Source organism: Emydura macquarii, unplaced genomic scaffold (genome assembly GCF_026122565.2).
Source record: "Emydura macquarii macquarii isolate MOO-44397 ecotype Brisbane River unplaced genomic scaffold, CSIRO-AGI_Emac_v2 contig_499, whole genome shotgun sequence".
Lineage (NCBI taxonomy): Eukaryota > Metazoa > Chordata > Testudines > Chelidae > Emydura > Emydura macquarii.
The window spans coordinates 16,674,494-16,691,514 of NW_027130636.1; the positions used below are offsets into that span (position 1 = coordinate 16,674,494).

General features: G+C 45.3%; 1 protein-coding gene across 1 annotated transcript in view; it reads left to right on the forward strand.

The window, feature by feature from the left end:
* Nucleotides 1-9,191, forward strand: part of KIF1A (kinesin family member 1A) — a 149,493-nt gene extending 140,302 nt beyond the window's left edge. Inside the window, exons 47-48 of the mRNA XM_067539025.1 lie at nt 575-693; nt 2,739-9,191. Coding sequence (XP_067395126.1) covers nt 575-693; nt 2,739-2,781 — 162 coding nt within the window. The 3' untranslated portion in view covers nt 2,782-9,191. The remainder of the gene's footprint in view (nt 1-574; nt 694-2,738) is intronic.
* The last annotated feature ends 7,830 nt before the right edge of the window (nt 9,192-17,021 follow it).

The following is a 17,021-nucleotide window of genomic DNA, read 5'->3' on the forward strand; positions in this document are numbered from 1 at the left end:
GCTGGCGAACTGCAGCCAGGGCTGGGGACTGGGACATGGGCAAAATGGGAATTACTGCTTGAATCCAAGGCAAGGGGGGGACTAGAAGGACAGCACATGCCAGCAACCATGCTAAAGGCAAAAGGGAGGGGCCACCGCCCTGGCTACGGGCCAAGGATGGGCTCAGAAACTGGGAGGTGAAAGGAACAGTGAGTTTAACAATGCAGTCGTGAAGGGGAAGAGAGGCTAGGAGCACAGTGGTATGCTGACATTCCCCACAGAGCCAGCTTTAGGAAGATCCTGTGCTGCTTGACAGCTCACGCTTATCGGCACGGCATGCCAAAGGATGACACTGCACCTTTAAAAATGAGTAATGCTGCTGTGTGCAAAGAAGCCACAACCAAGCTCTGATCTGCGACTCCAGAAAAGCAGAGGAATTTCATACTCAAAGAAATGTAGCCTGCTCTGATAGCATCTGCCCCAGCATCAACTGGGTCCTGTTCTTTGTCCCTGAGGGCTCCAAGCCGCACTGCACATTGCCCAGGGTCCTCTCAGATAGCCCAGTGGGCTCACTCACGGTATTGGTCTGTTTCAGACGCCCAATACGTTTGCAGTATGCACAGAGCATCGTGGAATCCTGCTGCAAGCAAGCAACGACAAGGACATGCACGACTGGCTGTACGCATTTAACCCTCTGCTGGCTGGATCCATAAGGTACCTGGGGGCATTTTAAACCATTCAGTTAGGAGCAGTGTGCTGACCTCTTAGTAATGCTCTGACTGAGATAGCAGAAGCTTGGTTTTGATTCTCCAGCTTGGTTCTTGCTTCCCAAAACCACCTCCTCCTACCCAGTTATCTAGCGTCTTCCATGTCTTTTTGAAGGTGGAAATGCAGGGAGCAAGGTCGGGGGGAGTGGTAGATACCCTGGAATATAGGGATAGGATACAGAAGGACCTAAACAAACTGGAAGATTGGGCCAAAAGAAATCTGATGAGGTTCAACAAGGACAAGTGCAGAGTCCTGCACTTAGGACGGAAGAATCCCATGCACAGCTACAGACTGGGGACCAACGAGCTAGGCAGCAGTTCTGCAGAAAAGGACCTGGGGGTAACAGTGGATAAGAAGCTGGATATGAGTCAGCAGTGTGCCCTGGTTGCCAAGAAGGCTAACAGCAAATTGGGCTGCATTAGTAGGAGCATTGCCAGCAGATCACAGGAAGTGACCATTCCCCTCTATTCAGCATTGGTGAGGCCGTATTTGGAGTATTGTGTCCAGTTTTGGGCCCCCCAAATACAGCAAGGATGTGGAGAAGTTAGAGAGAGTCCAGCGGAGGGCAACAAAAATGATTAGGGGGCTGGAGCACAAGACTTATGAGGAGAGGCTGAAGGAACTAGGCTTGTTCAGTCTACAGAAGAGAAGAATGAGGGGGGATTTGATAGCAGCCTTTAACTACCTGAAAGGGGTTCCAGGGAGGTTGAGCTAGGCTGTTCTCAGTGGTGGCAGATGACAGAACAAGGAGCAACGGTCTCAAGTTGCAGGGCGGGAGGTCTAGGTTGGACATTAGGAAAAAGTTTTTCACTAGGAGGGTGGTGAAGCGATGGAATGGGTTACCCAAGGAGGTGGTGGAATCTCCATCTTTAGAGGTTTTTAAGCTGCGGCTTGACAAAACCCTCACTGGGTTTATTTAGCTGAGGTTAGTCCTGCTTTGAGCAGGGGGTTGGACTAGATGACCTCCTGAGGTCCCTTCCAACTCTATGATTCTATGACAGGAACATAGTGTAAGGGGTTGGCAGCATCAAATGAGCAAAACAGGGCAATTCCCAGAGACTCCTTCCCCTTCATCCACCTGAGCTCAGTCACCTTGCGACAAGGGGGTCTTGGTTTAATGTTTTCTACCACAAAGATGGTGGTACTCTGGGTCCCTTCCATTTGTCCTTCATATCGGATGTTGAAGTCTTTTTGTGTTGCTCTCAGCACTATTGCTTATGAAATTCTAACGCTGCCATTGTGTAGCCCAGTCTGCTTCCCAGACTCTGAGCAGATGCAGATATTGCATCGTAAGGGGTTACAATTGCAGGCAGGGAACATGATGGTTCTATTCTACCTCCACTGGCAATCCAAACTTTTGCTCCAAATCTCATAACAGCTGGAAGTTTCTCAACAACTCTGAACCTTAATGATGACGGTTTAGTAGTCCAGTTGGTGGTAGGTTATACCAGCACTTCTCTGGTGGCGTCACTGCTTTGTGCAGCATTTAGGCTTTCATTTACCTGTGATTTCAACAGTGCCACCTCAATGTTACAAGAACACTGTCCTCCCGCCCCACACACAGAAATAAACACAGACATTCAGGGACGGATCCTCTGCTGGTGTAACTAGGCAGGTCTATTGAAATCAATGGAGAGACACCAATTTGTATCAGTTGAGGATCTGAGCCTTAATCGTTATAACAAAAATCTTCAAAACATTAGTAGAGTTAAAAAAAGAGAGAGAGATAAATAGATGAGAGGTGTGTGTGGGAAAGAAAGAAAGAAACAAAGCGCTGTTGGAGACAGATGGACTAGATGGACTACGGATGGGTCGGGTCTGGTTTGCTCTGTGCCGATGTTAATCCAGCCCATTGTTTCTGTCTTCCTTGTGTGCTTCTATCTACCTGCATGACAGGGTCTCTGACAAGGAGAGGGTCTGCCTCCCTTGCTTTCTCTTTGCATTCCTTTCCCCGGCCTTTGACTCCTTTTGTCTCCTGGTTTCCAAAACAGATCCAAGCTGTCCAGAAGGAGAACAGCTCAGATGAGAATCTAACCTAAAACCATTCTCCACCTCATCTGTCTGCCAGCAGGACCAAGATTGCTGGTTCTATACAAGAGTCCCCATCTTAACATCAGATGTTTCATGCCATCCACCACCCCAGCTGCCTGCTCCACAGATTGATCCATCTTGATTTACACCTTCACGGGGAAAATTCATTTCTGTCGTATCTGCAAAAGCCTGGCACACCCCGGCCATGCTTTCTTGTGCGCATGTGATCTTCTGCTCATCTCCTCTTTGGGTGACCCTGGTGTCACATGACCTGTAACTCTCAAAATCAGGAGCTGTGTTTTTTATTTTAAAACAACTCTTCAATTTAAGGAGGCGGGAGCGTTTGAAAGGTCAGAAGTTACAAGTCATGAGGAATCGCTTCTGTGTGAAGAGAAAGCGATAGGGTTAAGTACTGATATTTCTTAACTTATTGACGTTTTAAAAAAGATAGATTGTTACAGTAGTTTGCGCTGATATTTATAAAGTATTTATTTGTATTTACTTCACTGAAATCTGTATGTTGAGTTTATCCTGTTTTGTTGCTCATGTGTGCACACCCAGAAAGTCGCCCCCAGGAAGCCTTGGAAGGTGGGCCAGCGGAGAAGTTGTTGTCAGGCCATTTTGTGATGTCGTCTTTCACAGACCCTTCCACTGGGAGGCCTGGCTGGATTCAGGAGGTCATGCTCCTACCTGTGCGCAGACATGTACACACCCTGGCTTCACAGCTATCCTCCTGCCCCCGCCCCATCTCCTTAGCCCTGCCTCCAGAGCTCAAAGCACTTTTCCTCCAAATGGTGACTGGATAGTGCACCAAGCCCTCCCAAACCAGGCAATCCCTGCAGAGCACAGCAAAGACACGCACACGGACAAGTCACCGCACACGTCGAAGCATGCTTGATTGCTTCCTGCTTTTTAAGTTAGGAATGTGTGTGTGTCCCACTCCTTTAGCCCCCCACATGCTTGAAACCCAGCAATGGGTTCAGTGACTAGACAGGTAGAATGCAATGATGACAGCTTCTGGTTGGTTCTACCAGGAGATTTGGTTTTGGTTCCTATCTCTATTCTGTATGTTTTCAGGACCAACTTCCAAGGGGTATAAAGGGGCTGTGAAATCCTGGAAGGGTAGATGGTTCTGCCAGTCCACTTTTGGGGGTGGTGCTGTTTGAACCCTCCAAATGAGTACAATGCAGCCTGCCTCTCAGTACCCTTAATCACCTTCTAGGAAGTACGCAGGCCATCTGTGCTGTCATGTACTAATCTCTGGCCTGTGCTGGACTGTAGTAATCTCTGGCTGGGAAACCTCCAAGAGGGTTAATCAGTGTCACAGGGACTCATTCTACAGATGGAGGTCAGGAATCCTTTCTGATCAAATCCACCCAGCTGGGAAGTGGGGAGAGGCTAGGAGGACTGCACCATGCCAGGGAGTGTGATATGGGGATGGCAGACCTGTGTTGTGCACCACTGCAGAACTGTGTTGTGTTTAACTAACAAGAGCTGGTTCTGGGCTACCAGGGAGCTACCTATAGTCAAAAATGAGTGAATCTTGGCGAGGTGCCAGTGTAGTTACAGCTGTGCAGATGATCAGAGTTAATAAAGGGTTTTTATTGGGCGGGGCTTTACAGATAGATCAGAAGGTTACACTGGAGCTTCCATTCAGAACAGCTGTCTTGAACCTTGCTGCCCTTTTCTGAAAGGGCTTTTACTTCCTTTCTCTTTCTTATGGGAAGAATCTGTTCGCAGCAACCGAATGGGCAGCAGAGAGAATGGCATAGGCCTTTGTGTGGGGTTTGCAGGGATGAGATAAATTGAGACTTCTTTTTTCTTTTAGATGGGATGACATTTTCTTATTCCCCTCCCCCATTTACAACATTAACTTCCTTCTCACCCCTGTCTCTTAATCGGTCTTAGACTGCCTACATAGAATAGCTATGCTGGTGGGAGGAAGCATACCAAAGCAGAGAGATGGCATCATTAATAACCACTCTCCCCATGGGAAGGACCTGGTCAGCTGGTGCTTGACCTTGCTATAAGCTTTTAAAAGTAACTTAAGCAGCAAAGGTCTTCATTTATTTTTAATTACCCAAGATTTTTGAATTCAGAGCTCTCCTTGTAAGATTTCCAGTTGGTCATGTACACACAACTCCAGGCAGAAACATGGGGATCTCCCTTCACACATATCCCAGGACCACTGCTGGTCCATGCTTCATCATCACACTTTCACAGCTGACCTTAATTTGCACAGCACGACTGTGCCTTGGTTCTCTTCGGCACTTTCCCATCCTCTCTGTTGTGTTTATTGAGTATTGTATGTGTGGTTCCAAGTGGAGATGGTCTATGCACTGTATTTCACCTTTTCTTTTTGCTTGTTTTGGGGAGGCTAGGGCAAGGGGAGATATGGGGCACCCTAGAAAGCCTCCACACGACCTCAATAGGCTGGTAGAGATGTCACACGCACACAAAAGCTCCCAACAACTTGCCCGTCATCGTGCTGCAATGTGAACAAAGATTTCGATCCCCGGCCTCTGCCTCTCAGCTGCATAGAGACAGCACATTTCTATTGCGCCACCGTTTAGCTCAGCTCTCTTGCTGTGTGAAGAGTGGTTTTTTTCCCCTCCCAACCCCGATTTGGTTTTCAACAGCTCCACAGCATGACTCCCATTCCCAGGGGATTTCATTCTGTCTCACAGACCTGGATGGCACTCCAGGTTCCTGCAGTCAGTGCAATTGCCAGTGCTTGTTCCTTTCAGTGGCCTTTCCTTCTTTGTGCCAGTCCTACGTTCCTGGGCAGATGGGTTAGACAGCAACATACTGATCCAAACGAAGGTCTCTTGTTTCTACAGCTGTTCCTTATTCGCTTAGAATTATTTTTTTTAAATCCAGGACTGTATTTTAATAATTAAATGCCTAACACCTGGGATAAGAGCTTTATACATAGAAATAAATTTTACAGTGTGCTAACTTTATATACACAGAGACAGATGTTTTGCCCTCCATGAGAATCTGCAAGAGAGAGACTCTAACTATGGCCCCAGTTCAGAAAAGCATGTAAGCACATACTTATGTCCATCCCTATCCAGCAAAGCCATTAAGCATGTACTTAAGTCACATTGAATGGAATTAAGCACATATCTAAAGTTAAGCACATGCCTACGTTTTTTGCTGACTGCTGAATCAGGACCTAGAACAGGCAGAGTGCTCCTCTCTTTGTGTGTATATGCACACATTCATCAGTCTTGAATTCTAGGGATTGGTTCTTCTTAATCCTTTGTTCTCTCTCCCAGCTCTGTTTGACAGTATAAGGGAGCTTTCATAGAAAGGGCTAGGGTTCATTCGAACCGCTAAACCTCAGCTCAGAGAACTGATTGTCAGCTGGTGAAAATACAGTTCAGCCATCTCTGCTCTGGCAGCAGAGGCACCTTCCACAGAGGCCCCGATGATGCCCAATGGAAAGCCTCCCATCAGCATCAGTGGGTTTTGGAGCAGTCCCTTGGTGAAGACCAGCTGGCTTGAGTATTGTTTTCACATAATTTGTAGTCCAAGACTTGTTGTTTAGATGCAGTTTCTAAGAAATGTCCTGAATGGTTGGTAAAGTCCAATCAAGAGCCAGTGTAAACTGGAGTCTTCTGGAACAAATTTTGAGAAGCATATGAAATGTTAAGCCCCTTTTTTTGGTAAAACAGGCTTATTAAATTACCATTCTCATCCCAACTGAAACCTGGATTTTAAGGGTAAATCAAGACATTCTTGGTATTCAGGTTTATTTATATTTTATCTTCAGCTCAGACTCCTCGGAAATGTCCCTAGGTTAGAGCATAATGGCATTCTAGAGTGAAGGTAGCTGGGTTATAAGAATATATCAACATGCCTCCTTATACACATGCCTGTACTTGTTTTGCACTAGACACAGAACCACAGGAGACAATAAGAGAAAAATGAAGGAGGGGTGCAAATGCCAGCACTTGGTCTTCTGGAAATCCCTGCCAGGTCGAAGAGGAAGGATGGCTTGAGGGTGTAACTGTTATGGGGCTATGCCTTAGGTCAGCGATCCGGAAGAGCATGGTCTTGATGGTCTGGTTATGGAGAGACACCTAGTTTCACTCAGTCAGTGCTGTGTGCCTGAGGCCAGCAAACCTTCTGAGCACACTACTTTTCTGGGTTAGAGACAAAGGGCCTGATCCAAAGTCAATGGGAGTGTTTCTACTGACACCAATGGACTTGAATCGGGCCCCACATATAAAGAGCTAAATGTAAATTACATTAGATGTAAATGTAACCCTGGGGGTTACAGTGGACAAGAAGCTGGATATGAGTCAGCAGTGTGCCCTTATTGCCAAGAAGGCTAACAACATACTGGGCTGCATTAGTAAGAGCATTGCCAGCAGATTGAGAGAAGTGATTATTCCCCTCTATTTGGCACTGGTGAGGCCACATCTGGAGTACTGTGTCCAGTTTTGGGTCTCCCACTACAGGAAGGATGTGGAAAAATTGGAGGGAGTCCAGAAGAGGGCAACAAAAATGATTAGGGGGCTGGAGCACATGACTTATGAGGAGAGGCTGAGGTAACTGGGCTTATTTAGTCTGCAGAAGATAGCAGCCTTTAAGTACCCGAAGGAGGTTCCAGGGAGGATGGAGCTAGGCTGTTCTCAATGGCAGTAGATGACAGAACAAGGAGCAATGGTCTCAAGTTGCAGTTGGGGAGATCTAGGTTGGATATTAGGAAAAACTTTTTCACTAAGAGGATAGTGAAGCACTGGAATGGGTTACCTAGGGAGGTGGTGGAATCCATCCTTAGAGGTTTTTAAGGCCTGGCTGAAATGATTTAGTTGGGGTTGGTCCTGCTTTGAGCAGGGGGTTGGACTGGATGTCCTCCTGAGATTCCTTCCAGCCCTAATCTTCTATGATTCTATGATCTAGAGTTGAGGAGAAATGATGGCTTATGGAACTGAGACTGGGTCCCTAAAATATCCAAATAGCAGCCATCTGCTGTTCATATAGATTCCCCAAAAGGGTTATTTTCTTTAATACCATCTGAGGAATGGCTGGAGAGTCCTAATTCATACCTCCTCTATATCTGACACCCCACACCTTTCCTCACTTGAGAGTCCCACCCAGAGACATTCATCCTCAAAAACTCAAGTAGATACATGCACCACCCCTCAGAGTAGCTGAGATTAAATTCCATCCATCATTCTTTCCATTGGATTTGAGGATGAAAAGGGTCTTCAGGATTTAAACATTAATGATTGGACAAATCTTTTAGCTTCAGTCAAAGCTGAGGCATAGAAATTTTGTTGTGAGGGTAAGAAGATCAAGGGGAAAACAGTCCTATAGTAGAGAAAGAATCCAAACTGGGTGTATTTGGACAAGTCATCCTGTATGTTTCAGTATGTGCAGATGAATTTAAATTAAGTGTGAAACAGCTAATATGTAGACTGGTCACTCAGAATTAACAGCACTGTTGCACTGTCATAGAATCATACTGTTTCCTTGGTGTAACAGAGGTCAGTGAGATACAATGATGTCATCAGAGTTAATCATGACTTGACAAGAAGTTAGGATAACAGAGAATTTCATGGAACAAGTTTGTCATCTGGAAACATCTTCAAAACCAATGGACTGTCTTTGCCTGTTTTTTCGTAATCATTCAACAGGCAGTCATTTGTCTACATGAAGTTTTTCCTATGACATGCTCATCCTAATGAAATAATTTCCAGCTAACAATGAGGTGCTCACTCAAAGGAAGAAATACCAGCTCTTCGAGAGCTGGTCTTGTAACTGCAAAAGAAAGACTTCCCAAAATGACCTCAAAACAAACAAGCAAGCAGAAGCAGAGCTTTTACGGTGGGAAAGGAGGTGGCACCTGACTGAGACCTGGAGATGCTCACATGAGCATTTCCAGCTGTTGCCGATGATGACAGAAACGTGCTACTGCACATCATAAACCACAGCAGCCCATAAGTAAAACAGCTGTCTACTATGTTCTTACTGTCTCTTTGTCTGGTAATTAATGAGCTGTATGAAGGAACTCTGCCCTTCATGAGAGGCAACCTCTTACTGTAGAATGAAGGAGGCTGTGGTTAATTTTATTTTATTTTGGTTGGGGGTTTTTTTGTTTTGTTTTTGGTTTTGGGTTTTTTTTGCCTGTGCTTCCATCATCTAGTTTGTTCACATGAGTTCTTCCTGTGATGCCATCCCCAAGTGCTGGGAGACTGTTTCTCTTGCTTTGTATATATGTGATTGCTGTGGGCACACCTGTACTACTGTATAATAAGAAAAATACTGAAGTCATGAGTCTAGTTTTCTCGATGTCTTAAACTACAAGTGTTGGAACTTAGGGTCTTAAACTGTTTGTGTATACTTAACGTACTCTTCAGTTAAGAAATAAATGTGGCATTTATTCAAATACCAGACAATGGCTCCTTGGTCATTTTTTTTCTTAAAGAAATAGTTGAGGTCAGGTTTAATAAAATGAAATACGGTTTTATCTCAACATATCTCTAGGAATAAATGAGCATGACAAATGAATTCACTTCTCAACCCAATGAAAGGTGGTCTATTAGATTAAATCTCAGGAAAATCATCCTAACTGGAAGAACCATAGGCCAATGGAACAGCCTGCCCAGAGAGGCTGTGGAAGCTCTATCACTGGAGGTTTTCAAAAGGAGGCTGAATAACCATCTGTCTGGGATGGTTTAGCCACAACAAATCCTGCATCTTGACAGGGGCTTAGACATGGGTGGTGGTTATAATAGGCCAGGGGTGGCTAAGCCTGATCCCTGGGCCGTGGTGGCCCCGCCTCTTCCTGTCCCTGCTCCACCCTCTTCCCGAGGTGACCGCCACTGCCTGGCTGCTCCTCTCCTCCACCCTCCCTATCCGGAGGTCCCCATCACTTGCCACGTGCGTCCCTCCTCTCCAAACCTCCCCCATGAGACACACGCTGCCTGCCACGTCCCTCCTCACCCTCACCAAACCGCCCACTGCTCACCATGTTCCTCCCACCACCCCGTGAGACCCCCTCGCCCACTGCTCGCTGCATCCCTCCTCTCCTCCATAGGTGACCCTCCCCACTTGCTGCATCCCACCACTTTCCCCCACGAGACCTCACCACCTGCCGTGTCCCTTTGGCAGTGGGGGAGCCAAGCAGAGGAGGGGGCAGGGCCTGGAGCAGAGCAGGGCTGGAGTGTGGGCGGGGCTGTGGGCAGAAGAGAGGGGACAGGAAGCTAGCCTCCCCAAGGGAAGCTTTACCCACTGCCCATGTGGTTAGACTAGATGACCATTGTGATACCTTTGAACCCTATGATTCTATGGTGCTGTAGCTTCAAGGGGGTACTTATATGTATGTGCAGATAGTTTATACCAAATGAGATTTGGCATCCTAGTATAGTAACAGAACAGTAGCACTTGTGATAAATCTAATGGGTTCAAAATTGCCCTCTCACTTAGTGCTCGATCCTGCTAACTGCTCGCATTCTGGCCCCAACACAACAAAGCATTTAAGGACGTGAGTAGTCCACTGAGATCAGTGGTTACAAACTTAAAGTTAAGCATATACTTAAGTGCTTTGTTAGATTGGGACCAGAATGCTCGGCACATTGCAGCATTGAGCCTTTTACACTGGCCTGTCTCCACGGACTTCTGTGGAGTTACTCCTGATTTACACAGGTATAAGTGAGAGAGGAGAATCAACCCTAATCATCTTGACTGAACTTCCTACATAGCTCATAAGCCACTCACCCCTCCCCGAAGGAAGCCTGAAGCTAGTCACCTAAATTTTGATTAATGCTTCTGCTAATCACAGGCAAACACACTCTGATCATGAAAAACCTAAAGAACGTCTTTGACCAGTGCATAAGATACTGCACAATGATATATCAAAAATATACAGTAGATGTCAGCACCAGTGAAATGATCAGTAGCAGAACTCTGTTATAAAGAGTTAAAAGCTGGAAAAAATTCTGGCACAGGACCGAAGGGATTTGTGCATTTCCAATTCAGAGTCCTCAATATCAGGAATCACAAACCTTGAACCTCATTTTTCCTACTAACTACAGCAGAAACCATTGAAACAGGGATATTTACAGCACTGCAGTATTCTCTTCTTTGCAGTGTGGCCTACATTTAGCACAGGGGATACTGGAAATACTATAGTAGATGTAATTGCTGGGGGAGGTTTAATGGTATCTGCTGTGTAAATATCATCCCAAGGCAGCATTATTTTCTGTGCCCCATGCCCTCAAGTGAAGAGTTCTCTTATAGGCAGTCCCTGGAGCAGCTGCTAGCATCAGACACCTGGGCATCATGGAGGAGTTTTGCCAGGGAGTGGGGCACCTACGGGCACAGGGGATCTACCCCTATGCACCTGGATTTTGCTTCCCACAGATCTTGGGAATTGCTGTTGACTCTTCAGGGGAGGATGGTGCAACCCATCCTTCTCCTCTAACAAAACAACTGGGAAGAGAACTACTAGATGGGAACTTCATGAAGATTTCCTTCCCCAGAGATCATCTTGGGGTGGAGTTCTGCAGAAAGGGACAATTGGGCTCAATGTTTCTATTTCAGACTGGTTCATCTGGCTCAGATAATTATTCCTGAGGCACTCAAAAGCATTCAAAGTTGAAGAAGAAAGCACTGTGGATATAATGAGCCAAATTAACTGCTGATGTCAATGTGCAGCACTCTGTAGAATCCAATGGATCCACTTCACTTTAGACAAGCAGTGAGTTTGACTCCATGTGAGCATGTCTAATATGGACAGTGATAATAAGTGCCTGTCTGATGAGTGAAACCTCAGCTCTCAGAAGAGCTGGCTGAAATGTTTTCATGAAATTGTTCCTCATTTTTCAGCTAGCTCCAGTTCTCAGCTTTTACGTTATATTTCTGGGCAGCAAACTTAAAGATCATATTTGATTGGGTTGAAATGATGTATAATTGTACTCTAACACCAAAACTATGTTGTTCTCAGTGGTAGCAGATGACAAAACAAAAAGCAATGGTCTCAAGTTTCATTGGGGAGGTCTAGGTTGGATATTCAGGGCCCAAGCGTAATTTTTTTCAGGCTCAGTACACACTTGTAACACAGGCCCCCTCCCACACACACACATACCACAATCCCTCATCCCATACATACAAGCTCATGAGCCATGAAAAACATTTGAATTCCGAAATTACTGTTACATATTCTACATTTCTGAAAAATGCCTCCCCCTTTTGCTATTTCTGTTTAACATAACACTCAGCCTGAGAGTCCTACAAGTTTGCTGAGTATTTTGTAATTTTTGGTCATTATAATGGTATTATAGCCTGTCAATGGCTTGATTTTTTTTATTCTAATGGACCAATATGACTGCAAACATTTTATAATTAGGCCAATTAACTTTAAAGCTTTATTTTTCTGGCCGTTTTCATTGCAAAATCATGAATTAGCGCCCCCAAAGCTATAATCTCAAGTGTTCCAAGAAAGTTACCACTGTGTGGGTCACTAATCAGATTATCATCTCCTTGGAATGCTAAACCTCATGAAGCAAGAAATAAGGTAACATCCAACAACCTTTCCAATATTTCTTTCCATCTTGTAGCTTCTGTTAATATTTGTTTTTGCATCTCACTGTCCACTCCATGTCCACGTGACAGCTGTAATTGCTTCCACTGGCAGTAGCAAGTTTTATGTTCTATGCTCTTGTCATGTTCAGGAAGTTTTATATAGTTTATGTCATTTTTTCACAATTGGTAAATACCCTTCATTTTTTGCCAGCATACTGTGTTGTTTAAGAGTCCCTTCAGGAAACAGCTGACATGGAAAACACTACAGTGCTTGGTTGGTAGCACTCCAAACAAGCCAGTCTCTTGATATCTTTTCTCTCTTGTTCGAAGTCTTACATTTGAGAAGATATTCAGGAAAATTATGCCCATCAACATCTTTTGGCATTGACTTTGATAGCTTCTGAATTTCTTCAAAAGTCAGGACACCAGATAGAACAATTTTTTGATGGATAGAATCTGTTGTTTTCAGGCCACAAGCCTGGATCTTTGAAAACACAAGTATCAGATAGTGTAGCACTACTCTCTCCTGCATCTTGTAAACCTTCTGAGTGTGGTGGTGCTAATGGTGATACTACCTGACTATTTTCAAACAGTAGATTGGAGTCACATGATGCATGTTCTGGCAGCTTTTCTTTGTCATCAATTGCCAGTGCCATAGACACAGTCTCTATATTGAAATCATTTTCATCTTGATTTTATTCATCTGCTTCCCTAGTTAGTATATTGCCTGATTGCAGAAAGGCCTTGTCTAAATTTGAAAAAAAAGGAGGCTAGATTGGTGTCCTTTAGCTTCTTTTGGTTCCCTTTCTTTTACCTCCTTACGTTTCTGGCTGCCTGACTTGTATTTATAGTCACCACCAGACATGGCAGTACGGGGTGTGTGTGTGACCGTGAATGAATTGACACTTACTCACATATATTTTGGGCCTGCAAATCCTACCAGAAGTAGCAGCAGCACTGGTTCCTACTGTCTTATGGTGCTTTGCTTTGCCCCTCCCATCAGCTGTCCCTCCCTCCTGCCTATGTACAAGGAACTCTGGGACTGGTAGTTCTTGATCTTGGTATGATAGACCATGTCAGAGAGAGGAGCACAAATCTCTCTGTCTCAGGCTATGTCTACACTGCATCACTAATTCGAATTAGCTTAATTCGAATTACAGAAAGCGATTTATAGAAACCGCTGCAGACTGTCCACACTACAGTGTTTGTGCTGGTTTCTTGCATCCACACTGGCCAGCCTTAATTCGAATTAGAAAGTAGTGCAATGTGGGAAGCTATCCCACAGTGCAACTAACCATAGAGGCTGTTGTGACGAGTGTCATCATCCCAGGATGCAGCGCTGCTTCCCCCACCCTCTTCCCCCACCCCAAAACAAACAGGAAAAGGATTTTCATGCTGTTTTTTTACTCCCCCAGTCACCATTGCTGCAGGCACATGGAGCCAGCTGAATTATGCTCTCATTTTGATGGTGACAACTACATCAGAGCTTATTCTGGATTACTTTAGAACTGTATGCTGTTTGTCTTTTATGCTCCCCCCACCACTCTCTGTATATTGCTTGCCTTTGATTTTTTTCCCTTCACCAAACGAACCCCACACCTGTATGCTGTTTGCCTTTTATGCTCCCCCTACCACCTTCTGTATATTGCTTGCCTTTGATTTTGATTCTACAGGTGTTTGTAGAATGTAAGATAAATAATAACGAAGTCAGTTAGTATATTAATACAGTGATACAAATGTTTCCATTTCACTGACTGAAAGCATGATATAATGTATCCACATGTAGCACTGTGAATAAACTCTTAAGAAAATATCAATTTCCATGATTGGCCACTGAAACAATGTAGCAAAGAATTTCCTCTCACTGCTGGCATTTAAAACACATTCACCACGCGGGGAGGTGGGGGGGGGGGTTTGAAATGTTTCAAAGGGACAAACTTTAAAGGGCTAAACTTTCAAAGGGACAAATCTTAAAGGGACAAACTGCAAAGTGCTTGCTGGGCAGTTAAAACGCATTCACCACGCGGGTGGGGGGGGTGAAATCTTTCAAACCCTTAAAGAGACAAACTGCAAAAGACTTGTTGTGTGTGTATGGGCAGGGGTGATCATAGCTTGGATTTTAAACCCATTCACCACAGGAAATGAAGATTTAAATCTTCCCGAGGCTGCTTTGGGGGAAGGTACTGAAATAGGGCATCATGGGATACAGTCTGGAGGCCAATTAATTCGAATTAAGTCCCATTGCGTCCACACTCACACTAATGCAAATTAACTGATGCGCTTCAGGCACTAATCCACTTGCAGAGGTGGTTTTATTAATTCGATTTTAAAGGCTCCTTAATTCGAATTAACAATGTGCAAGTGTAGATGCGGGAGTAATTAATTTGAATTAAGGGACTTTAATTCAAATTAAGCCACCAGTGTAGACCAGGCCTCAGTCTCAAACGACACGTCCTAGTTTAACTGCACAAGCACACACTCGCTATTCTAGAGAAGGGCCTGGGCTGGACCAGCAGGCCCAGCAACTCACTGTTTACAATGTTGCTTGATACTGCTTCTGATTGGCCCCAGCAAATCTCACAAGATCTGGACAATAGATACATAGATACAGGGAAATAAGTGTCTATAAATATACTCAGGCATGATCTGCAATTTAGCCTCAATTTTTTTCCTCATGGTAATGGGGGTTGCAGCCTGGGCCGGGCCTCCCAGGGCCTCCAGGACCTGGTAAAATGTACCTTTCCCCCCCACGTGAGGGCCCTGTGGATATTAGGAAAAACTTTTTCACTAGGGGAGTGGTGAAGCATTGGAATGGGTTACCTAGGGAAGTGGTGGAATCTCCATCCTTAGAGGTTTTTAAGCTCTGGCTTGACACAAACCTGGCTGGGATGATTTAGTTGGGGTGGGTCCTGCTTTGAGCAGGGGTTTGGACTAGATGACCTCCTGAGGTCCCTGCCAACCCTAATCTTCTATGATTCTATGAAAACATTCCTCTTTATCCCTTCCCTTCTTCCTGGTTTTGTGAATACAGACAGAAGCCATTGAGGGAGATAGTGATATATGGCACATAAAATATTACCAGAAAAAAATAAAAACAGTGCACGATCTCAGAGAAAGCTTGCAGATTCTGTTCTATTATCATCCATCTCTAATACCAGACCTATCATCATGCTATCTGAGCACCTTCCAGTAGTGCTTTAAGCTATGTGACTAGCATGAGCTGTCATGTGGAATTTGGAAACCCAGAATTCGACATTTCATTAATACATTCCTGCAGTGACCACAGAAAAGATTTCTGCTACATAGCCTTCTCCATCATGTAGAACATAAAACCATGTAGGGAGTTAACAGATACATATGGTTGGTCAGACAAAATTTAATTTTAATATGAGCAAGCCAAATACTAGTGTCAGAAAGTATTTCTGGAACTAAAATGGGATAGTTCCACCCCACCTTCTGGTGTATCATTTTATCACACAGGATTCGCATCAAGGTTGTATTATGTTGTATTGGATTATGTGACAGAGAAATAGACCCTGGTCTATGTGGCATACTCAGTAAGGGGGGGGGGGGGGTTACACAATAGTTAGTGGACACTGACCCCCACACCACCATGTGACAGCAACATTAAGTGTCAGATCCTCATTACATGGTGCTAGAAGTAAATTACATCTTTGGCAAAGAAGCCACATGACTCCCTCAGTTTGAAGGGAATACTGATGAAGGAGGTAGTGGAAGACTCTCCAAATAGTCTTAGAAGGAGCACTGAAAAGACATCAGTGATGTGATCCACATGGTAACTATGCACCTCTGAGGTACAAAAACTGAGACTTCCAAGGTGATCCTGAGCCATAAAAACTGTGTGTACTGAGCAGCCTTACACATGCGTCAGGACAGCTACCTTAAAAAACGGATGCTGTTGGGAAAACTGGACATGTGGCAGCCGTAACATGGCTCCATATTTTTCTAACTGCTGGCCCGACTTGGGCTTTCAGCTGGGTTCTTTCCATCTCCCCAGTTAACGCCAAGTCTCTAGGCCAAATTGCACCTTCGGTGCCCACAAAGCAAGCATGTGGCTGGTGAATGGACAGAATGGATGGAGTCCCACGGCGGGTATATACAGGGCTGCACCTCAGGGCAGAACTGCCTGGATCAGGGGCAGCGCTGAGGGCCCAGGCGTGGCCCCAGAGGTGCTGGGCTCGGCACCGGGGACAATGGCAGTTGGGTAAACCCTCCGCAGTACCCCAGCATCCCCTGCTCAGCCATGGGGCACCAATCTGGCAGGGAGGCGCTGCCAGCCTGCCAGGTCCTGACTCCCGGCCCTGAAGAGACCTGCAAGCCTTGCTCACCCTGATGGGCATGGGACTGTTGCCAAGGCCACATAGCAAGAAGCTGCCAGAGAAACCCTGACAAGTCACTAGATGTCGCTATTTAAGTATTCAAAAGGCATCAAAAATGTCAGTAAACTATATAGATATAGCTGATATAGACAGAGATAGATAGAGATATACGCGTGACCAGGCTAGAAGTGGCAGACCCCCAGCCAGAGAGGGCACGCCCCCTTTCCCCATCAGGTGATTGGCCCCTGAGTACTCCGTCCCGCCCACATGATGATTGGCAGCTGAAAGGGGTCTTAGGCCCCGCCTTGTAACTAGCGGCTACTAACGGCCTCAGCCTCTGCCGCGCGGGGTAATTGGCCGGCG